The sequence below is a fragment of the Engraulis encrasicolus genome, chromosome 3 (genome assembly GCF_034702125.1).
Source record: "Engraulis encrasicolus isolate BLACKSEA-1 chromosome 3, IST_EnEncr_1.0, whole genome shotgun sequence".
Lineage (NCBI taxonomy): Eukaryota > Metazoa > Chordata > Actinopteri > Clupeiformes > Engraulidae > Engraulis > Engraulis encrasicolus.
Window position 1 is genome coordinate 41,107,893 of NC_085859.1, and position 25,000 is coordinate 41,132,892.

General features: G+C 48.5%; 1 protein-coding gene across 8 annotated transcripts in view; it reads right to left on the reverse strand.

Annotated features, from left to right (window-relative positions):
* camk2b1 (calcium/calmodulin-dependent protein kinase (CaM kinase) II beta 1) overlaps positions 1-25,000 on the reverse strand; it is a 153,476-nt gene that overhangs the window by 74,864 nt on the left and 53,612 nt on the right. Inside the window, exon 2 of one of the 8 annotated variants that reach the window (XM_063195425.1) lies at positions 24,058-24,130. The exons of 6 other annotated variants lie outside the window; for them this stretch is intronic. In XM_063195425.1, coding sequence (XP_063051495.1) covers positions 24,058-24,084 — 27 coding nt within the window. In that variant the 5' untranslated portion in view covers positions 24,085-24,130. Of the gene's footprint in view, positions 1-24,057; positions 24,131-25,000 lie in introns of those variants that run through there. One more of the 8 variants, XM_063195429.1, reaches the window with a different exon arrangement.

Below are 25,000 nucleotides of genomic sequence, written 5' to 3' on the forward strand. Positions count from 1 at the left end.
CTCCTGTCTGTGATTCTGATCCTTTCTTGACTGCCTCCTTGTTCTACTGCCCCGACTATCCCGACCTGCCTTCTGGATCTCGACTACTCTCCGATCTTCAGCCCCTCCGGTAACTCGATTCTGCCTTCTGTCTCTCACCACGATTATTGCCCAGCCCTGATCTGTACTTCTGCCTGCCATTCATATTGCTTTTGTGTGTGTGTTCCCCCAGGTCTCCGACCACCAGACGAGCGAGCCCAGACGCTTCACCACCCTCAGCCCGATACGCCGCTCGATCACTGGGGGACACACACACTAAGCACTTTGGACTGGACACCCCCGGACATTTGGTGACCCCCGGAGCCCAGGTAACCCACAGGACCCGGAAAAACCCCAGAGCCCCAAGCACCCCTGGAACCCCTGACACCCCTGGCACTCCTAGCACCCCTGGAACCGGAACCTCCCAAGACCTCACGATCATCTCACTCCTCTTCCCCCCTGAACCCCTCAATAAAGAACTCTGAATTTGAACTTGCGCTCTTGGGTCCTCTTCTGTCCGTGACAGAACGATCTGACCATCATGGACCCAGCGCACTCCCTGACCACGATGGAGGAAGAGCCAGAGATGACTGCCCTACAGCGACTGGAACGCACTGAGGGAGACATCAATCGGATGGCTGGCGACATCGCTTCCCTTCTCCAGCTAGTCAACCAGCAGCAACAACAGATCCAGCAGCAACAGCAACAGCTTCAGCAGCAGCAGCAACAGTTTCAGCTGCAACAGCAACAGTTCCAACTGCAGCAACAACAGCTAGCCCAAGCCCTGCAACTACTCTCAAATCCGGCTACTCCACCTGCACCCACCCCTGGTTCTTCTGTTCCTGTACCACCGACACTCCTTCATCCCTCCGCTGGAGGTCCCAATGCTGCAGGCCCGGCAGTGCTGCCACCAGATCCCCACGCTCCTGAACCAAAGATTGGGAACCCAGAACGTTTTGATGGAAACCAGAAGCAAGTAAGACCATTTCTCAACAGAGGGAGCCAAGGTGGGGTACGTCATCACACATCTCACCGGTCGAGCTCGGTTGTGGGGAACGGCGGAATTCGACCGACAAACCCCAGCCTGTGCCTCCTTCAGTGCCTTTGAGGAGGAGATGTTAAAGGTCTTTGACCTTGGCTCGCCAACAGCCGAAGCGTCACAAGCTCTGCTCACCATCCGTCAGGGCAATAGGACAGTAGCAGACTTCTCCATTGACTTTCGTACCCTGGCCAGTCGAAGCTCGTTTAACCCAGAGGCACTGGTGCAAGCCTTCCTCCACAGCCTGGCGGACTATATCAAAGACGAGCTTGTTTCCCATGACCCGCCCTCAACGCTTGATGCCGCTATTGACCTTGCCGTCCGCATTGACCGCCGTATACAGACCCGGAGGAGGGAGAAGGGCCGTCTCAGTCAACCTGCCATCCGCACTCGGGTCGATACCTCCTCTGTCCAGCCCCTGCCTGTCAAGTCCCAAAGCCAACTCAATCAGCCTGAGCCCATGGAGATTGGCCGTGCCTCTCTGACTCCCGAGGAGCGTCGACGCCGTCTAAGCTCCAACCTTTGCCTCTACTGTGGTGGTGAAAATCACCGTGTCGCCACTTGTCCGGCAAAAGCCGCAGCTCACCAGGTGTAAGGGAGATCCGGGTGAGCTCAACAAATCTTCAGTCTCCCTCCATCCGAAAAACCCTGCTTCATCTCCGCCTTCAGCTTTCCGACACCACTCATACGTTGGCCGCCCTTGTGGATTCCGGAGCTGAAGCAAACATCATGGACCCTGAGCTTGCACGGCAACTGGGCGTGAACCATCATCAACTGACACAACCCATTCCTGCACGAGCCCTGGATGGGCATCATCTTGGCACTGTCACTCACATCTCCGCCCCTGTGACAATCCTGCTGTCAGGAAACCACCAGGAGTCCATCCAGTTTCACCTCCTACACTCACCTGGCCAACCACTCATCCTTGGATACCCGTGGCTCCGTCAGCACAACCCCCACATCGACTGGGAGACCGGAACAGTCCGTGAGTGGGGAAGGAGTTGTCACCAGACCTGTTTAAGGGGGGCCACCCTGCCCGTTCACCGGGAAATATCTAGCGCTACCCCCGACATATCCAATGTTCCGACCTGTTACCACAGCCTGAAAGAGGTGTTCAACAAATCCAAGGCGACATCTCTACCCCCACACAGACCCTATGACTGCGCGATTGATCTCCTGCCTGGCACAGCACCTCCCAAGGGTCGTCTTTATTCACTGTCTGCCCCGGAAAGAAGGGCCATGGAGGACTACATTAATGACTCTCTTGCCGCCGGGATAATCAGACCGTCATCTTCCCCCGCAGGAGCGGGATTCTTCTTTGTCGGTAAGAAGGACGGTTCTCTTCGTCCATGCATAGATTACCGGGGTCTGAACGACATCACGGTTAAGAATCGCTACCCACTGCCCTTACTTTCGTCTGCCTTCGAACTGCTGCAGGGAGCCACCGTATTCTCAAAGCTGGACCTTCGCAATGCCTACCATCTGGTGCGGGTGAGGGAGGGAGACGAATGGAAGACAGCGTTCAACACACCAACAGGCCACTATGAATATCTCGTCATGCCCTTCGGCCTCACCAATGCCCCAGCAGTTTTTCAAGCCCTAGTGAATGATATCCTCAGGGACATGCTAAATACGTTCGTATTTGTGTACCTTGACGATATTTTAATATTCTCAAAGACTCTGTCAGAACACACGCACCACGTCCAGTTGGTCCTGCGCCGCCTGCTGGAGAACTCTCTTTTCGTGAAGGCAGAGAAGTGCGAGTTCCATGCCAAAACCGTTTCATTCCTGGGGTATGTGGTGACCGAGGGCAGCATTCAGATGGATCTCACGAAGGTGTCGGCTGTCACTTCCTGGCCAGTTCCTGAGTCTCGGAAAAAGTTGCAACAGTTCCTGGGCTTTGCCAACTTTTATAGGAGATTCATCAGAAACTATAGCACAGTGGCTGCACCCCTCACTGCGCTAACCAGCACTAAACAACCGTACCAATGGACATCAGCTGCTGATAAGGCCTTCAATATCCTCAAGACATGTTTCACTTCTGCTCCCATCCTCCAGATGCCAGATGCAGCAAGGCAGTTTGTGGTGGAGGTAGATGCTTCGGACGTGGGAGTGGGTGCAGTGCTTTCTCAAAGAGCAGCTGAGGATGGCAAGATGCACCCCTGTGCCTTCTACTCCCGTCGGCTAACCCCTGCCGAATGCAACTACGACATTGGGAACCGCGAGCTGTTGGCTGTCAAGCTCGCCCTTGAAGAATGGCGGCACTGGTTAGAGGGGTCAAAGGAACCATTCGTAGTGTGGACAGACCACAAAAACCTGGAGTATATCCAAACAGCCAGGAGGCTGAACTCCCGTCAACAGCGGTGGTCTCTGTTCTTTACGCGCTTCAATTTCACGCTCTCCTACCGCCCGGGATCTCGCAACATCAAACCTGATGCTCTTTCCCGGATGTTTCAGAAGGACGAGACCACCGCCATGACAGCCCCCATTCTTCCCAGCCACTTTGTCGTAGCGGCCCTCACCTGGGAGATCGAGAAGCAGGTCATGGAGGCTCTTCGGGACCAGACAGGCCCAAGCACCAGCGCCCCCAACCGTCTGTTTGTTCCAGCAAATCTCAGGTCACCTGTGATTCAGTGGGGGCACGAATCCCGTCTGGCCTGTCATCCCGGCATCACTCGCACCCTTCATCTGGTCCGCCAGCGGTTCTGGTGGCGGCGGATGAGACGGGATGTCCGAGAATTCATCCGAGCTTGTCCCACTTGTAACCGAAACAAGACCTCCAACCAGCCTCCTGCTGGGTTGCTGCAAACCCCTACTCATACCCAAGAGGCCCTGGTCCCACGTTTCGCTGGACTTTGTTACGGGCCTTCCGCCCTCTGACGGACACACAGTCATCCTTACCATTGTTGACCGCTTTAGTAAGATGACCCACTTCGTGCCCCTTCCCAAACTACCCTCTGCTAAGGAGACCGCCCAGGTGGTCCTGGAACATGTGTTTCGTATCCATGGCCTACCCCAGGATATAGTGTCAGACCGGGGCCCGCAATTCTCAGCAACCTTTTGGAAGGAGTTCTGTCATCTCCTTGGGGCCACCGCCAGCCTATCGTCTGGATTCCACCCGCAGTCAAACGGCCAGACTGAACGCATGAACCAGGAGCTGGAGAAGGCACTGAGGTGTGTGGCCTCCCAAAATCCCCGGGCCTGGGCTCAACACCTGCTCTGGGTGGAATATGCCCATAATTCACTCACCAGTTCCTCCACCGGGCTCTCCCCCTTTCAGTGTGTCTACGGGTATCAACCTCCACTGTTTGCCAGCCAGGAAGCGGATGCCACCTGTCCGTCTGCTCTTGCGTATGCCCGCCGCTGCCGCCGCACTTGGGCCCAGGCTCGCACTGTGCTCCTGAAGTCTGGAACCAGCTACGCCGCCGGTGCCAACCGACGGAGGACCCCAGCACCTACTTACCGGGTTGGTCAGAAGGTCTGGCTGTCTGCCCGGGATCTGCCGCTGCGGGTTGAATCACGAAAGCTGGCCCCTCGCTTCATTGGTCCTTTTCCTGTGCAGAAAGTCATCAGTCCAACGGCGGTCCGACTTCAGTTGCCCGCTTCCATGCGGGTCCACCCCACCTTCCACGTCTCCAAGGTCAAGCCGGTCCATGAAAGTCCCCTGGTCCCTGCAGCTCCGGCGCCACCTCCTCCGCGCCTCGTAGATGGCGGTCCTGTCTTCACCGTCCGGCGGCTGCTCCGCTCTAGGCGAAGGGGTAGGGGTCTCCAGTACCTCGTTGACTGGGAGGGATATGGTCCAGAGGAGAGGACCTGGATCCCGGCCAGGAGGATAGTGGACCGGACCCTCATCACTGACTTCCACCGACTACATCCTGATCAGCCTGCAATCCGTAGGGGCCGTCCAAGAGGGGTCCCTAGCCGTCCTGCCAACCCTGCTCCTGTCTCAGTGCCTGTCCTGTCTCCCGACCGTGACCCTCCAGCTCCTTCTGAGGATGAGGATATTCACTCGGACCGCTCGGAAGAGTTCTGACCCGCCGCCTGCTCCCCTCCACCCTCCCGGCATGATGTTGTTCTTGGGACTTCTGGGGCCGTCCCTTGGAGGGGGGGTCCTGTCATGAGCACTCTCTCTCCCTGGTAGCAACCTTAATTGCATTCAATTCTCTGCCACTCTGCTCACTCTCTCCCTACTCTGCCTAACGAGCTCCACCTGGCTCCGCCCTGCTCTGCTCTTGTTACCTGGCCAGCTGCACTGCATTTCCCACTCACCATCCTCACCTTGCCTCACTGTGTTCTAATTACTCTGCCAGCTGCACTGCATTTCCCCACTAACCTCTCCCAGTATATCAAGCCCTGTTTTTCAGCCAAGCCCTGTCAGATCGTCTTCAAACCCAGACCAGTAACCTGCCTGTCTGCGCTCTGACTCCTGTCTGTGATTCTGATCCTTTCTTGACTGCCTCCTTGTTCTACTGCCCCGACTATCCCGACCTGCCTTCTGGATCTCGACTACTCTCCGATCTTCAGCCCCTCCGGTAACTCGATTCTGCCTTCTGTCTCTCACCACGATTATTGCCCAGCCCTGATCTGTACTTCTGCCTGCCATTCATATTGCTTTTGTGTGTGTGTTCCCCCAGGTCTCCGACCACCAGACGAGCGAGCCCAGACGCTTCACCACCCTCAGCCCGATACGCCGCTCGATCACTGGGGGACACACACACTAAGCACTTTGGACTGGACACCCCCGGACATTTGGTGACCCCCGGAGCCCAGGTAACCCACAGGACCCGGAAAAACCCCAGAGCCCCAAGCACCCCTGGAACCCCTGACACCCCTGGCACTCCTAGCACCCCTGGAACCGGAACCTCCCAAGACCTCACGATCATCTCACTCCTCTTCCCCCCTGAACCCCTCAATAAAGAACTCTGAATTTGAACTTGCGCTCTTGGGTCCTCTTCTGTCCGTGACAGTGTGCTTCCCCTCCATCTCTCCACCTTCCTTTCCATCACTTACACAACTTCACATCAATCAATTGATTATTTTTTTCCCCTTTAGCTCAACACAACATCCCTGTCATTCCCACAAGGAAGAGATAGAGAGAGAGACAGCGGAAGACACGGGGAGCGATAGAGAGAGAGAGAGAGAGAGAGAGACAGAGAGAGAGAGAGAGAGAGAGAGAGAGAGAGAGAGAGAGAGAGAGAGGAGAGAGAGAGAGAGAGAGAGAGAGAGAGATAGAGAGAGAGAGAGATGGGGAAGGATGGAGAGGACAAGAGAGAAAGAAAAAAGGATGTATGAGAGAGAGAGAGAGAGAGACATAGACAGAGACAGAGAGAGAGAGAGACAGAGAGAGAGAGAGAGAGAGAGAGAGACAGAGAGAATAAGTGGTTCTTACTGTGTGTGTAAGTGGTGTGAAAAGGTAGTTCTACCAATACTGAGTATTTCTCTCTGTCGCTACAGTACACGTGTGTGCACTACCAAACACTCTGCACCGCACATAAATACACGAGCTAACCGGACGGTATCCCATTGCCAGGATGCCATATCAGGATGCCATCCCCTATCCAAAGCACATGGCCTCCAGGTTTGCGTCTATAGCGGCCGGCAAGTGACAGACTGCATAGCAGTATGATGGAGAATCTACACTGTGCGGTCTGGTTCTCGATTCTGATTGGCTGATAATCTTTGCATATTGAGCGTAAACACACTCCATTCCAACTGAAGATTCTATGCGCGTCTAAGTTAGATGTGACGCGTCGAAGTTAGTACTGAGAATATGTTGTAGTTGGGGTAGGGGGTCTGCAAGAAGAGCATATCTTTGCACCAATGCACTGGGGTATCAGTGTGATTGCAAACACGCTTCACTCCTGCGGTGTTTATCGCCCCTCGCTGTGTCTTTGCAGCTAAGTGTGTGTCTGGTAGTGTGACGAACGCATGCACGCCAGTCGTCTTGCCCGGGGTAACCAACCACTTCCTCAACTTGTCAACTGAAAGACGCGGGACAAATTAATTATTACAGCGCTTTCAAATAAATTTGTTCAGCGATTACGGTTCGTGGTCCGCTTCACGTCGTGACCCACTCCCCATACCTATTATAAGTCAAGCACAACCCACTGCCTCTTGTGGCTTATAGCTTAAATGATGGCCTAACCAAGAAAAACCAAGATAAAAAAGACGAGTAGCCCTCTACATGGTTAACAGACTTATTTAATTGGGGAGTGTGTGTGTTTGTATGTGCTTGAGCAACAGATCGAACAGGAAGAGAGGGGTACAGAGAGTGTTTGTGTGCGTGCTGGAGTGTGGGTGGGTGTGTACCAGGGAGAAGAAAAAAAGTGAGGGGGCAGTGTTTTTACCGCATGTGATGTGTCTGTGTGTGACACAGAGCGATAGAGAGGGAGAGCCAAAGAATCGGGAGGGAAAAAGATAGAAGGGAGAGAGACAGAAAAAGAGAGGAGGAGAGAAAGGAAAGGAAGAGCAAAAATAGAGAGAGAGAGATGACATAAAGGCAGAGAGAGGGGGACACATAAAAGAAGAAAAAAAAGACAGAGGCGGGGGGGAGAGAGAGAGAGAGAAGGCAAAAACAAGAGAAAGCAAGAGAGAGAGAGAGAGAGAGAAGGGGAAAACAAGAGAGGAGAGGGAGAGGGTGAGAGAGAGCGGGGCAAGAGAGAGAGGGAGAGAGAGAGAGAGAGAGAGAGAGAGAGAGGGAGAGAGGGGAGAGAGAGAGAGAGAGAGAGAGAGAGAGAGAGAGAGAGAGAGAGAGAGAGAGAGAGAGAGAGAGAGAGAGAAACGTCTAGAAAGGCAGGCTTGCTTGCTGGTTGGTGGTGGTGCTGTGGGGGCGTATGTTCTGGATCTGTTCCTGTTTTGAGTGTCTCTACGGCAGCCAGCTCTGATGGGGGGTGCAGACGGCTATAGAGACCAAGATGCACTCACACCGCACCGCAGAGAGGGAGAGAGAGAGAGAGAGAGAGAGAGAGAGAGAGAGAGAGAGAGAGAGAGAGAGAGAGAGAGAGAGAGGGAGAGAGAGAGAGAGAGAGAGTGGCAACACATGTCAGCTTTGGCAAAGGAGTGGAGAGGAGAGGAGAGGAAACGAGAGGAGCCGAAACATTCCTTGCGAGTGTCCGCTTAGCATTCCGCGCGGATCAGACAGATCGGCCACCACCGGTCAGGCCCAGCGACGTACGACCAGTGGCCAGGACCAGCCACCAGGAAAAGGCCACTCCAATTAAAGCCTTGCGGGAGGGAGATGGCGAGCCACACACACACACGCGTGCGCGCACACACACACACACACACACACGCGCGCCCACACAGACACCTGAATGCTGCACACCCTTGAAGAACATCACTCACGTCCACCAAAAGACAACCCTCCTTACTTATCAAGCCAGCGGTAGTAGGCTAGGCTAGTTCTGCAACGCCAGGTTAGAGTGTTCCTCTATTGTTCTTCTCTAGTCTACGTTTGGCCAATTACTTTTTCTAAAAGCAGTTCTTACAACGCAACAGTGAATGTATGAACAACTGAAGTTAAAATATGAACAGTGAAGAATGGAGGACAATGTGGAACTTATCAATAGTTGACACACATTGACATCTCCAGCCAGCCCTTCTTCACGACTTTTCTTTTAGAATATTAGCAACACTTAGAATATTCTCTAGGTGAAAAAAAGTATTGTAGCGGGAACGGCCCGCTGCAGAAGCTGCTGACCCAGATTCTGAAACCCCGGTAGAGAGGTGTAGAAGAAGAACGCAGGCCAAGGCAAAGAAACCTGTTCATTGTTGGCACGGAGCCAAATGAAAAGGGGGCAGCTCTAATCATGTACCTTTTCCATTGGCTGCTGTTGTGAGCTATGGCATCTGGCCTTGGCCCAGGCCCGGGCACTCTATGTGCCCCCCCAGCCCCACTAGTTATGGGCCTTGGCTGGCCACAGGCACTTTGCCGTCATTCAACTCCGAGTTTGTATGCTCTCCATGGCTGGATTGGCCATAAGGCATACAGGCCGCTACAGCTGACTCCTCCAAGTCGGATTTATATATTCATTTTGTCTGTTGAGGTCAAAATAGCTTGTAATAGATTACTTAAAAATGTTCTCCCTGGCTTCCTCGTCTCTCTCCTGGCATGGCAGACCCGCTTTGACAGCAAATGCCCAGTCTGATTTTCTGTCCCAGTCCAGTCATGATGCTCTCCATAGCTGCGAATGAGATTGACAAGAAGTTGGCGATGGCCATTAACAAAGAATTCTCCTGGGTGTGACTAGCGCACAGGTGGTTGGGCTTAGCTTGCTTACTTGCAACATCTTGCCATCAGGTTACTTAACAACAGGCCAATTCGTTTTTGTTGCTACTTTCTGCAAACTGTAGCTCACTGGAAACAAACAACATTTATGCGGGCCACGACCGGTCAGGCCCAACGACGTACAACCAGTGGCCAGGACCAGCCACCAGGAAAAGGCCACTCCATTTTAAACCTTGCAGGAGATGGCCAGCACACAGACACACACGCACACGCACACACACACACACGCACACACAGACACACACACGTCACATGTCTCTATCTCGGATACAGTTTCAAATCCAGTCAAACACAAAAGTCAACCACACACCAAACGTGCACACCTGTATGTTTGATTTGTGCGTGTATGCACAGCACATGGGTCTGCACGTGCCTACTGCACAGTACGTACACATGTATGTGAGCACGCTTCCGCATGTATGTCTTTTTGTGACATTCATTATGTGCATACATTTGGGGGAAAGAAGACTATGTTCTCTCTCAGTGTAGAGAGTGATTCCCTATGAGCAGGGCAGCTAACAGGGGGGAACAGATGGTCTGTTGTCCCGGGCCCAGGGAAAAGAGAGGACCCAAAATCGGGTCATCATTACATTGTATTATGTATTGGATGGGGGGACCTTTCAGATGACTTTGTCCTGGGCTCGGTAAAAGCTGTCGGCGGCCCTGCCTGTGAGCGCCACTAACAGCTTTGACTGGAGACCATTTTTTAAGGCCGTGTGACAGTAAACAAGAGCAAGCGGAGCCGTACACTGGCTAATGAGGGGGAAAGAAGCTGCTCCTCTCCACTGTCAAACACCATTACTGTCACCGGCCCCTAGCGCTTTCTCTTCACAAGCCCTGATTAAGGCACGCAACAAAACACACGCACACATAGGCACACACCAACACACACACACGCACACACACAGCCAAACACACACACACACACACACGCACGTTCACACACACATAAGCACACACAAGCACACACACACACAACACACAGCCAAACACACGCACATACACACACGCACGTTCACGCACACATAAGCACACACAAACACACACACACACATAGCCTACACACACACACACACACGCACGCACGCACGCACGTACACATGCATACACACATGTATCACCAGAATATTGAATTCAGCGCAAATGGAAATGGGAGCAGAGAGAAAATGGCACTCTCTGCAGCAAAATTCTCAGTGAATTTGATGATACTACATTGTAAAGCCTTCTGTAAAAGCCCTTTATGTTTGCTTTCTGATGTGCATGCTTTTGATACGAGAGCCATATTTTCTACTACAGACTCCCATGTCCATGGCACATGATTGCTCATACTGTGGCACACTTGATGTCAGTATAGTATGTCAGTGTAGTATGTAAGTGTGCGTACAATGTGCCAGCTGATTGTATGTGCAGTGTAGTATGGGTGAATTCAGGTAAATTGGGACACTTTGGGCCCTTCACTTATATGAAAAAAAGTGGCCCAATTTACCTGAATTCACCATATGTCAGTGTTCCTACAATGTGCTGGCTGATTTTATGACACAGTGCAACACACAGTGAATGTGTAGACATCACAAATTTAACCTGAGATTAACCATGTTTGATTACGTGCATGTTGTATTACCCACTTTAAAAACCTTACAAACAAAGATGAAATATTTAAGTTAATTAGGTGCCTATGATAAATGTGTGCCTGTGTTTATTAAAGAGTATGGTGTTCCCTTTATCGTTCCGCAATGCTGATGACTTTCTTTCGAGAAGGTCTGGGATATATGCATTTTTTAAAGCCTGCTGTGCTGTGAATTACTAACACTCCTACGCTGTTTTAAAAGAAATGAAAGAAAATTCATGAAACCCACATCAACATACATACAGTATAACATTTGATAATAATTAAGATTTGAGCATCAATCAGAGCATGTCCTCATTCCCATGAGCATGTCATCCCTTTATTGCAACCATGCACAGATTAGAAACACACAGCATGCAGCAAACACAGGAAACAAGACACAACCAGCACAAGAGGCAGATGCAGTTTCTGCACAGACACACGCAAACACACATACACACACAGAGATTCACACACACACACACACACAAACTCACACGCGCGCACACACAAGCACAGGCACATAATCAGAAACAAACAAACACAATCACACACTCATACATTCTCTGTACATGTCATCCATCACAAATACTACATACCACTGACCTGCACACACCTGACCTGACCGCTGTTTGATGCTAATCCTCATATCTGCTAGCCAGGTCGCGCCCTCCTAGTGACGCAACACCTTCAGCGTTGCTTCTAGTCAGGCCAAGAGCGATACAAAAATCGTTTCTGACCTCCCGAAAAATCGGGAACTCTTCCCTCTTTGTCGAGACGCAAACAACCATTAGCAAACCAAGGGAGGCGGGTCAACTTTTTTAATTTTTATGGTCTTGGTCAGACTTTCATTTGAAAGTCAATGATAATCAGGCTTCATATCTGCACTCCAAGAACTGGATAGCTAGCCAGGTTAGTGCTACTGTAGAACAGCCATTTTACTTAATTAATTTAACAACAGTAATTCACTCACTTAAAAATGTATCTTTCTAATCAGTTGTAACTAGTAGAAGGCTAAATAACAGTAGCTATAGTATCCGAACAAAGTACCTGTTCATAAACATCACGACGAAGCACACATAAGGCTAAGATCTTTACTGTTCACTGACTGATTCGAGAGTTTACTTTGCTGGCAAATCCGATGTCTCCCTGACTTCTGGAGTTTTTCTACTGTACCCTACCCAGCAGGTGCAGTGATTACCATCTCACTTCGAAAAACACACCTGTTACACTACGACTGCCATTTACGATACACTAAAGCTAAAGCACCTTGAGGAATTCTTTGAGCAAGAGGTAAGCAATGTCTATGACAGTACTTATATACTATAAGACAGCAGTGAGATGCCCGTCAAAGCTTGCTTCCAACAATCAGCGACAATTCATAGTAGTGTAACCCGGAGGTATCCCCGAGTCACGTGACTGCAATGAAGCAGCCAATTCATTCTCCATAATAAATAGTTGAAATGTTGATAAATACTTTATTTTTTACTTTTGTTTTATCTGTTTAAAAACACTGTGAAAATGTATTAGGGCTGATATAAAGTGACATATTGAAGTTGATTGTAACTGTGAATTACATGTGAATCCATGATGTTCTCGCGTGATTAAGGAGGGAAGAGGCAGAAGAGAGGGGAACTGGAGAGAAGCGGTCGAGCAAGGCTCGCTTGGAAAAAGTTACGAAGAAAATTAAGTATTCTTGTTCATCTATTAATCGGTCGCTCAGTCTGTGACACTTTTTGATTAATGGCGCAAGGTCTTCATAGGTTTGCGCGACCTTAAGTTATTACATTGGGTACTACGTGTTTACTACTACGAGTGTTACCGAATGCAGTGCACGTGAGCTGTGCCTGCTAGCTACAGTATGAGACAAGTACGTGACGCTGCATTTGTGGCTAGCCGTGAATAGCACCAGATAGGTAAGACAGTGTGAATGTTGCTTGGTTAGCGCCTCAGACTACCAGGAGAAAGTCTGAGGTTCCACCAAGTCAACCACCGAGGGATCAACGCGCCCCGGATAGCGCCACTGGCTACCAGGAGAAAGTCAGTGGTTCCTCCGGGCATCGAGGGAGCCTCGCGCATTGTGTTTCTCGAGTGCATGAGAGAGATGCGACACCAGGACATCCCGCTGCAGCTTGCTGGGGTCGTGAGTAACGAAAGACTTTTGAAGTGAACCAAATCGAGAGAATGAACAGGCCTGCAACGTTTGTTGTTTTCATAGCCGGCTATTTTTTGTTTATTTGTTTTATTTGGTGCACCGGTGCATTTGTGTATTAATGTGTGACTGAAGAGAGGTACTGTAAGCCTCAAGCTTTGTGTGGGACAGGGGGTAAGTTTTGGTTATTTTTCATCTAGCGTGACTGAGTAGTCCGGGGGAGTATAATTGATAAAGTGTTAGCCAAGGGGAGATATTCCTGTCCTTTGTGTGGGTCACAGAGATAACCCTTTTGTTGGGTTGAGTTTACACTTTTATGTTTTTTTCTCCGAATCCGAAACGGATCGCCTTCTTAAAGGGGCAGGGTACATTTTAGGTACTGAAGCGAGTGAGGCCACAATTTAGAGGGGTGGCCGGTTAAAGAGCAAGTGAAACTAGTGAAATATAATTTTAAGTGTACTAGTGAGAGTACCTTATCTTTTATTGTTTTATTTTGTGAGTTTACAGTCATAGTGGGAGATACCCCGCTTATGTATTTTTTGTGAATGAGGGACATTTACATTATTTTATTTGTTTACTATTGAACATTTTTGGTATAAAAATAAATACATTTATTTTTAAATCTCTTATATTACTTGTCAGACTCCACTCACTTAAGGTAACTGCATTAACAGGTACACCTACTTGCTCTAGCTCAACACGAACCCACTTTGGTCCGCTTATTTATCTGAATGGTAATGGGAGGGGCTACATAAATGGCGACGAGGATGGGATTTGTCTAGTAGTGGGTATATTATTCATTTCCATATTTAACATAGAAAGTGAGTGGAGTAATTTAGTTTAATATAATAACTTACCCGTAGCCATGTCAGTGTTAGTTAATTGGTGTAAGGGTGAGGGGCTAGACCTCAACCATGCCTTAGTTGTCCGCCAAGTTGCAGCTGATGTCAGCATTGACGCATTGGAGGAAACTCTCAATACCATCAAACGCCTTGGGCGGGTTAAAGTGAAGGGGAAAATGTTTGATCCTCAAACTAATGGACTGGTGGTGCTGTGTGCTTGCAGTGAGGTGGTGAATATAAAAGCAATTCCACTGGATGTGGTACCTAGCACAGGAGGGGAGCCCTGGACACTCAGTGTGCCCGAGTCAGAAGAAGAAGAAAGGGTGACCCCAGCGCCTTCATCGCTTCAGACTGAGCCACCAACGCTCACCACAGAACAGTTCCTCAAGTCCATAGGGGATATCTTAGAGAAAACCCAGCGACCAATCGCACCCGAAAACACTGCTTTCCGGAGATTACGAGCTTTCTCAGGAAATGTCCCCACTCCGGCTGGAGAAGAAACAATAGACACATGGCTAATGCAGGCCCATTTGATGGTGGACGAATGTGAGTGCTCTGTTGGTGAAAAACGCAAGCGCATCATTGAGAGCTTAAAAGGCCCTGCATTAGAGATAGCACAAGCAGTTAGGTCTAGTGACCCCAATGCGACCCCTAAAGACTATCTAGAGGCCTTGGAGCGTGCCTTTGGATCTTCTGTATCAGGAGAGGACCTGTATTACGCATTTAGATCGCTGCGCCAAAACCAAGGAGAGAGGTTGTCAGACTTCTTGCGTCGCATTGAACATGCATTAACTAAGGTTGTTCTTAGGGGTGGTGTAACAGCTAGCCAAAGAGACCAGGTCCGTATTGAACAACTTTTAACACTAGAACTACCACGGAGGGGTCAATTGACCTTTTTACCTAAAAGCCCCACAAGAGGGTCATTTGACCCTTTGGACCCCCTGCGGACACTCCTTTTGTTGTGGAAATGTGGCTGTTAGCATTTCACAGCTGTCACTTGAGACACAGAGTGTGTGTGTGTGGATCATTTCCAATGCCTGTTGAGTGCTGTATCTCTACATCTTCGTTCCTTGGAGAGGAGCTTCTTTCACCACAAAATTCTTGAGGGAAGTGAAGCAGTAGTCCACATGCACTGGTATTTATCCATCTAACAATTGCCAGGTTGCATTCACATGAGTCGTTGGCGTAGGAGATTCACACATTACAGTTTTTCTCGATTGGTTTGGCTAATTTCTCGAAACTGAGATGACATTCTCAAAACAACACGGACAAATCCCCAAACCAACTTGCAATTTCCCAAAACAGAATTTTTCTGAATTTTTCATTGCTTTCATCAGATATCAAATGCTTTGTACATGTCTCAAATGTTTAGTACATCTCTGCAGATGGATATGTACAAATACCCTTCAGTTGACACATTCAGCATACATTTAGCACATTTTCCAAATAAATTGACCTTGCTTATCTAAACGAATTAGACAATTCTCAGTCTAATGGTTGCCCTCTCCAAAACATGTCAGCATTATTTCATTGTGTAAGTCATCATATGCAAAGTGGTCTGTGCAATTCCCAAAACAGTCAAGGACATCATATTTTAAGAATTTCATTACATAGTAAATTCATGACAGTGTTCAACAGGTCAGATGGTATTGTAACTTTACTAGTTAGTAGAAAATAATTTTACAACCGTGTATACTAGTTTCCTCTGTTATTTGGCTAATTTCATGACATTTTTTCAAACGACATTCTGTTTTGAACAATTGCTAGTTGCTTTGGCATTTGTCCATGTTATTTTGAGAATGTTATCTCTGTTTTGAGAAATGAGCCAAACCCATGAGAAACCTGTGATATATGGACATTACTTTCTGTATATGAATTTACAGTAAAGAAAGTTACTGATAGATGTCCTTGGTAAATTATCTGTGTTGTCAAACTTCAATGGTTTCACTCACTTTTTCATTTTTATACATAGTCGAAATCTGTTAGCTGAACGTAGATAAAACACCTAACCATTTTGACTGGCAGTGCTTACACAATGGCAAAGGGACAATGTATTTTGGGGGTACTGATGATATATGTGGGGAAGAAATTTAGCAATTGAGAAGGATCTATGCCATTTTGATGGTACTGACTATTTATATGTGAGACGGTTTAGTGCTGATGCAAGAATGAGGTGTTTTGGGAGGTATATGACATTTTGCTAGTTATCTGAACTGTTGTGCAGAAGTGTAAGAATGTTTGGCCAAATGACCCAATGGCTATAGGAATGTCATCTCAGTTTCAAGAAAAGAGCCTAACCAATCGAGAAAAACTGTAATTCAACCGTTATCTGGTTGCAGTCGATTCGTCATGATCACATGGGACATTCACACGTTCATTGATGACTTATATGAAGAAAATGTGCTGACATGTTTTCAGGACAACCATTACACTGAGAATCAACCAATTGGGATAGATCAGCAAGGTACATTCATTTGAAAATTCTACTAAATGTAAGCTGATTGGGTTAACTGTAGGATACTTGTACATTGCCATTTGCAAGGATGTACTAAATTATTGAGACATGTACAAAAGCATTTGAAATTTGATGAAAGCAATGATACATGCCATTCTGTTGTGAGGAACTGCAAATTAGTTTTGGGATTTGTCCATGTTTTGAGAATGACATCTCAGTTTCAAGAAATGAGCCAAACCAATGGAGAAAAACTGTAACACACTGTCCGCCAAACTGTGCTATCTGTCTTTGCTGCTGATATCTTCATGCAAGCTGCTATTTACCTGTGGTGATTTTGGAGGCTGACAGCCCTTGGGAAAAAGCTGTCTGTCCCTGTTTGTCTTGGCTGTTAGCACTGTAAGGTGTGACCCCCTCACCCCTCACCCCACACACGGCCCCTAACAGCCTCATTACCACAACAAAATGAGTGATTAGTGTATTAGGTAAAAGCCGCCGGGTCAAATGACCCCTCTCTGGTACTTCTAGGTAGGCAGAAAAATCCTGGTAGTTCTAGTGTTAAGGGGTGCAATTGAGTCAGACCTAATGCTTGTACAGCTACGCCTCCGTGAGCGCAAAGTAAAACCCCCTTCATTTTTACAACTGCTAACTGAAATACGTGAAGAGGAAGACCAACAGTCAGTGAGGCAGAGGTCGACTGCACTGAACACTAAAGCCTCTGTAAAGCAGGTTAAAATAACTGAGGATGAGCCACTGAGTTCCACTGATGCAGCTAAGCTCCGAGCAGAATTGGACAAGCTCAGAGTGGTGGTTGCCAAATTGACGGCTAATGAAGCGCGTCCGTCAGCACCCACCAGAGAAACTGAGACTTCCATAGCCCCACACAGTCATCCTATGGAGAAGGACAGTGAGGTCCGTGCCCTACAGAGACAGGTAGCTGACCTCCAGCAACAATTGCAGGTTATGGCTGTGAACCACCGCAGTGTGCCCTACAGTGCACGCCCAGAATGGAAGCCACAGGGTGGGGGTGACTCTACCAACAGAAGGAGGGCACAGCCCTCTAGTGAGGTAGGGGAGTATTTCTGCTATCGTTGTGGGCAGGATGGACATATAGCCACTCGGTGCAATGCTGAAGAAGATCCGGGTAAAGTCATCACTCGCCTAATTCGTAGCTTGCGTAAACAGAAGGGGGAAGACCCCGCTCAGAACAAGCCCGACTCAGCCGATACAAACTGCCCAGTGAAGAAAAGTCAAGTGGAAGCCCCAGTAGCCTCTCTCCTTCCTGACGGGCTAGTGGGAAAACAGTCACTGAGCATTGTGAAGATAGAGGGACATGCATGTACTGCCCTGATGGATAGCGGGTCCACTGTTACCATTATTTTCGAAGAATGGTACCGTAAACATTTGTCTCATCTCACCATCCAGCCTATTTCAAGCTTATGCATCTGGGGCCTAAGTGACAGTAGCTACCCTTACCTGGGGTACGTGGCAGTCTCCCTGCAGACCCAAGATGATGCGGGCAGTTTTCATACCCAGACAGTCTTGGCGCTGGTATGTCCTGACCCCCAAGGGCCAGACCAAGTGTCAGTGATTATAGGCACCAATGCAAGGGCCTTTCGACATGAATTGGTGACAAATAGCAGAGAGGGGGGGCACCATCCTGCAAGCGCCTGGAGAGTGACTGCTGGCCTCCCGACACCAATCCATGACCCACTGAGCAGTCTTACCTCAGATCATGTGGGGCAGGTTAAGTGGGTGGGCCCAGGGTCCCTTACGTTGACTCCAGGGGAATCCTGCCTAGCTGTGGGCAAAGCCACCATTGACGGGACGGGGAATCCTGGGATACTGGTTGTGGATAGCTCAAATGCCCTGCCACAAGGGGTGGCTTTACCCCCATGTGTATTGTTACCAGCTGACCTGAATAGAGACAGTTGCAAAGTTCTCCTACAGAACGTCTCTCTGAAGACCAAATCCATTCCCAAAGGGACGGTCATAGCACAGATCCACAAAGCTGACGTGGTGACTGGTCTTGCCCAGGCCCCATCCACCGCTGATGCCCTTGACCCAGCTCTATTTAATTTCGGAGACTCCCCGTTACCGTTGGCATGGCGGGATCGACTTGCTCAGAAGTTAGCCGAAAGGACTAAAGTTTTCTCTGTGGAGGAATGGGACGTAGGGTTGGCTAAAGATGTGGAGCACCGCATTAGGCTGACCGACTCCCGGCCTTTTAGAGAAAGATCCCGACGCATTGCTCCTGGAGATATCGATGATGTACGGCGCCACCTACAGGAATTGCTGGCTGCTGGAATAATCAAGGAAACACGCAGCCCGTACGCATCGCCCATTGTTGTAGCCAGGAAAAAGAGTGGCAAAGTTCGCATGTGTATTGATTACAGAACCCTAAACACGCGCACTATTCCGGATCAGTACACAGTGCCCAGGATAGACGATGCCCTTGACTGTCTATCTGGGAGCAAGTGGTTTTCGGTTTTGGATTTGAGGAGCGGTTATTACCAAATTCCTATGTGCGAAGAGGACAAGGAGAAGACCGCTTTTATCTGCCCACTGGGTTTCTACCAATTCGAACGAATGCCGCAGGGCATCATGGGTGCTCCTGCGACGTTCCAACGTTTGATGGAGAAGGCGGTGGGAGATATGCATCTGTTGCAGTGCTTAGTGTATCTTGACGATATAATTGTGTTCAGTAACACTATTGAAGAACACGAAGAGCGATTGCTGAAAGTGTTGGACCGCTTGGAAGAATTTGGACTGAAAATATCCATTGACAAGTGTCAGTTCTTTCGAACTTGTGTGAAATATGTAGGGCACATTGTGTCTGAAAATGGGGTCTCCACGGACCCAGACAAGGTGAGGGCAGTGGCCCAGTGGCCGCAACCCACAAACCTGAAGTCACTGCAGTCATTTTTAGGGTTCTGTGGCTATTACAGACGATTTATCGCCAACTATTCAGCAATTGTGCGCCCCCTGACTGATTTAACCAGAGGTTATGAGCCCCCCAGGAGGGGACGACCAAAGCAAACCGATGAGGGAAAACGCTACTTGAGCAAGGCTGAGCCGTTTGGGGAACGCTGGACATCTGCCTGTACCGAGTCATTCCAAAAAATTAAGACTTGCTTGGTTGAGGCCCCAGTCTTAGCATTCGCTGATCCAACTCGCCCTTATGTGCTGCATGTGGATGCTAGTTTTGATGGTTTGGGAGCTGTGCTCAACCAAGAATACCCAAACGGCTTGCGACCAGTGGCATTTGCAAGTCGAAAACTCAGTGCATCAGAACGCAACTACCCAGTTCATCAACTCGAATTTCTAGCCCTAAAATGGGCAGTAGTGGATAAATTTCACGACTACCTCTATGGCCTTCGCTTTACTGTACGCACAGACAATAATCCATTAACATACGTGCTGACTAGTGCTAAGTTGAATGCCTGTGGCCATAGGTGGTTGGCGGCCTTGTCTGTATATGATTTCAGCATACAATACAGACCGGGGCGTGAAAATATAGATGCTGACCTGTTGTCCCGAAATTGTATTTCTCCAGAAGGAGTCAAAGCCGTCTGCAAGTCAGTACAAGCCCATTTGCCCAGTGACCATGCAACCCGATGCATTGACCAGTTGGGTGCGCCGTCCCAGTGCGTTCCGCAGGCCTACGTTCACTCAATCCAAGTCAACGACAGGAATTTGGAGCCTTTTAGTTTAGGCGAGTTGCGTGTGGCACAAGATGGAGACTATGCCATTTGTAAAATGAAAGAAGCTCTACTAGCTGGTAGACGACTTGCTCCACCTCTTGATTCCCCAGAACTCAGTGCCTTGCAAAGGGAGTGGCCACGTCTGATAATCAAGAATGGAATGCTGTATAGAAACACTGTCAGAAAATCAGGGAAACTGATTTCCAAATTCGTACTACCCAAGCAGTTGAGAGACCTGGCCCTGAAGTCACTACATGATGATGGAGGACACTTGGGCATTGAACGAGTCATTGAACTGATGACGGAGAGATTCTTTTGGCCCAAGATGGCACACGACATAGCTCAATACATAAAGAACTGTGGCAGATGTATAGCTAGGAAGACTCTCCCTAGACGTGCAGCTCCATTACATCAGCTTACCAGTAGTGGACCACTCGAGCTGGTTTGCATTGATTTTTTATCAATAGAGCCAGATTCCAGTGGCGTCATGAATGTTTTAGTAGTGACGGACCACTTTACAAGATACGCCCAAGCCTATCCCACCCGGGATCAGAAGGCACCCACAGTTGCAAGAGTACTGGTCGAGAAGTTTTTTGTCAATTATGGGTTGCCCGCTCGGATTCATTCCGATCAGGGTAGGGATTTTGAGAGCCGATTGATCAAAGAGATGCTCAAAGTGTTGGGGATACGGAAGTCTAGAACGACCCCTTACCATCCTCAGGGAGACCCTCAACCTGAGAGGTTCAACCGTACTTTGCTCTCCATGTTGGGTACCCTAGATCCTGGAAAGAAACAAAGATGGAGTCAGCAAGTAGCCACTCTTGTTCATGCGTACAATTGCACACAAAATGATGCCACAGGGTACTCGCCCTATTTCTTGATGTTCGGGAGGGAGGCCCGCCTTCCCATAGATGTGTGTTTTCAGGCAGTGTTTGACAGTGAGGAGGCAGTCACTCACCAGAAGTATGTTGACACCCTGAGATGTGACCTCAAGAACGCATACCAGTTGGCCATGGAAGCATCTGCTAAAAACCATCAAAAGAATAAACGGGCGTATGACCTAACTGTACGCCAGCAGGCTCTGGAAAAGGGGGACAGAGTACTCGTGCGTGCATTAGGGGGAACTGGTAAGCAGAAATTGAAAGACAAATGGAGTTCGCTGCCCTATGTAGTTCTTGATAAGCTGCCGAACTTACCTGTGTATCGGGTGCAACCTGAAAATGGAGCCGGGGCAGTGAAAACTCTACATAGAGATCATTTATTACCCATTGGTGAGTTAGTAAGGTTGCCCTATCACCAGAATAATGACAAAGACGCACCAAAGCCACCCAGCAAGGGGATGGCTACACGGCGCAAACACAGGGGAACACGAGACACCCACCATACCCAACACACTGACCATGAGTCTAGTTCCTCTGATGATGATGGTGACTATTATGCTCCTAGAGTCACCATGAGTTTAGGACCTCATGTCCCACCGTCTATGGAAGGGGCTGTGAGCATGGACCCTAGAGGCCAAGATGTGCTGGAAGCAGCATCCCCACCGCCCACTCAGCCTACGACAGAGAGTAGTGGGGCTGGTAACCACAGTGATGAGGATCCCCCTATCATAGAGAATGATGCAGGGTTGTCCTTAGATAATGCTGAGGTGGATGTGCAACCAGTTGAAGTAGAACCAACAGAAGGTTCCGCAAATGACACAGACAGTGTCATTGTCTCCATTGACTGTCAAGGTGAAGGACAGTATGCTCCAAGAGAGAGGCGACAGATAAAGCCAGTACGGCGATTCACTTATGATGAGTTGGGGAACCCTTCCGATCACCCAGTAGTTATTCAACACAAGGGTATACGAGTATTAGTGAGCAAAGACAAGGTCAGTCCCAATACTGTGTGTCTGATGATTCGCATTGTTCCAACTGTCTGATGGGGACATACAGACCATTTGAAGGGGGAGGGTGTAACCCGGAGGTATCCCCGAGTCACGTGACTGCAATGAAGCAGATCAATTCATTCTCCATAATAAATAGTTGAAATGTTGATAAATACTTTATTTTTTAATTTTGTTTTATCTGTTTAAAAACACTGTGAAAATGTATTAGGGCTGATATAAAGTGACATATTGAAGTTGATTGTAACTGTGAATTACATGTGAATCCATGATGTTCTCGCGTGATTAAGGAGGGAAGAGGGAGAAGAGAGGGGAACTGGAGAGAAGCGGTCGAGCAAGGCTCGCTTGGTAAAGTTAAGAAGAAAATTAAGTATTCTTGTTCATCTATTAATCTGTCGCTCAGTCTGTGACACTTTTTGATTAATGGCGCAAGGTCTTCATAGGTTTGCGCGACCTTAGTTTATTACATTGTGTACTACGTGTTTACTACTACGAGTGTAGTTACCGAATGCAGTGCACGTGAGCTGTGCCTGCTAGCTACAGTATGAGACAAGTACGTGACGCTGCATTTGTGGCTAGCCGTGAATAGCACCAGATAGGTAAGACAGTGTGAATGTTGCTTGGTTAGCGCCTCAGACTACCAGGAGAAAGTCTGAGGTTCCACCAAGTCAACCACCGAGGGATCAACGCGCCCCGGATAGCGCCACTGGCTACCAGGAGAAAGTCAGTGGTTCCTCCGGGCATCGAGGGAGCCTCGCGCATTGTGTTTCTCGAGTGCATGAGAGAGATGCGACACCAGGACATCCCGCTGCAGCTTGCTGGGGTCGTGAGTAACGAAAGACTTTTGAAGTGAACCAAATCGAGAGAATGAACAGGCCTGCAACGTTTGTTGTTTTCATAGCCGGCTATTTTTTGTTTATTTGTTTTATTTGGTGCACCGGTGCATTTGTGTATTAATGTGTGACTGAAGAGAGGTACTGTAAGCCTCAAGCTTTGTGTGGGACAGGGGTAAGTTTTGGTTATTTTTCATCTATCGTGACTTATGAGTAGTCCGGGGGAGTATAATTGATAAAGTGTTAGCCAAGGGGAAATATTCCTGTCCTTTTGTGTGGGTCACAGAGATAACCCCTTTTGCTGGGTTGAGAGTACCATTTTATGTTTTTTTTCTCCGAATCTGAAAAGGATCGCCTTCTTAAAGGGGCAGGGTACATTTTAGGTACTGAAGTGAGTGAGGCCACAATTTAGAGGGGTGGCCGGTTAAAGAGCAAGTGAAACTAGTGAAATATAATTTTAAGTGTACTAGTGAGAGTACCTTATCTTTTATTGTTTTATTTTGTGAGTTTACAGTCATAGTGGGAGATACCCCGCTTATGTATTTTTTGTGAATGAGGGACATTTACATTATTTTATTTGTTTACTATTGAACATTTTTGGTATAAAAATAAATACATTTATTTTTAAATCTCTTATATTACTTGTCAGACTCCACTCACTTAAGGTAACTGCATTAACAGGTACACCTACTTGCTCTAGCTCAACATGAACCCACTTTGGTCCGCTTATTTATCTGAATGGTAATGGGAGGGGCTACATGTAGCTTGGCAAATCCATAAGCTGCACTGCATTAGATACGTGGACTTAAGCAACTTTAGCGTCAACACAATATCCAGGTATGAAAATAGCAGACAGCTTGCTGGAATCATCCCTACCCCTCAGAACAGCATCTAAGAACAGCACAGCTTCTTAAGACTACTAGACTTAATTGCTCCATCACACACACACACACACACACACACACACACACACACACACACACACACACACACACACACACACACACACACACACACACACACACACACACAAAGGGACGGAAAGAAGGTATCTATATACATGTATTCATATATAGATACAGAGAGAGAGAGTGAGAGAGAGAGAGAGAGAGAGAATATGAGAGTCAGACAGAGAGCGAGCGAGAGAGAGAGAGAGAGAGAGAGAGAGAGAGAGAGAGAGAGAGAGAGAGAGAAGGTTGAGAAGGACAATGTGACAACGCGAGACCCTTGACTCACCTTCAGGTCACGGTGCACCACGCCCATTTGATGGCAGTGAAGCACCGCCTCCAGGATCTGCTGGATGCAATGACTGCATGCAAACACCAGGGGGCGCATGTTAGTCTGAGCAGCGCTTTCCAAACCCGTGCACAGGCCAGGGGGTGGGGTGGGGGTGGGGGTGGTGGGGTTGGTTGGTTGGTTGTGGTGGACCTAAAGGGGGTAGGGTGGGGGTGGGGAAGGGTTGCTGACTAGACAGGGGCTTGGGATGGTGAGGTGGGGTTTGGGGTTATTATGGCCATAACTTTTTAGGGCACACAGAGCTCTCACACCCTCCCTCCAATCAACAGAGCTCTTCTCATAGCACTGGCCTACCGCATTTCACTGCCAAGACGGTATCAGCACAACCACAGCACTGAAAGTATCCCATAATTTCTGATATTTCAATGTTGGTGATTACCTGTTTCATCTAGTCTGATTTCTGCCCAATATTCCGTCTTTTTTAAGTAGGTGTAAGACCTTTCTGAGATCATACACCGTAAACCTATCAGAGCCAGCCATTTCTACTACTCTACATCTGATTTGATCATGGCGAAATGGGCGTTGCCAAGCTTTGAGGGAGGAGCTATGATTCAGCAGTGCAGGGAAGAGGGAGGGGCATATCTTGTGTCTGTGTGCCTTTAAGAGTTTTCCCTCATTTGTTCATTTCACATATTTTTGTTCATTTGATGTATTTGGGGGTGTTTGCGTCTGGGAAGGGAAGGGGCGAGGATGGGGAGGTTATCAGCTGTGACTTTTCTTTCTGTTTAGGATACAAAAACATATTTAGGAAAAAATGTGTTCCCTGCTGAAGACTTACTACAACCCACTCAAAAAAAGTAACCTAACCTATCTGGTCAGTTCTGCAATGGTGTCTGAAAAGTGTAATCAGTTCTGCAATGATCTTCTCAAACATTTTTTTGGC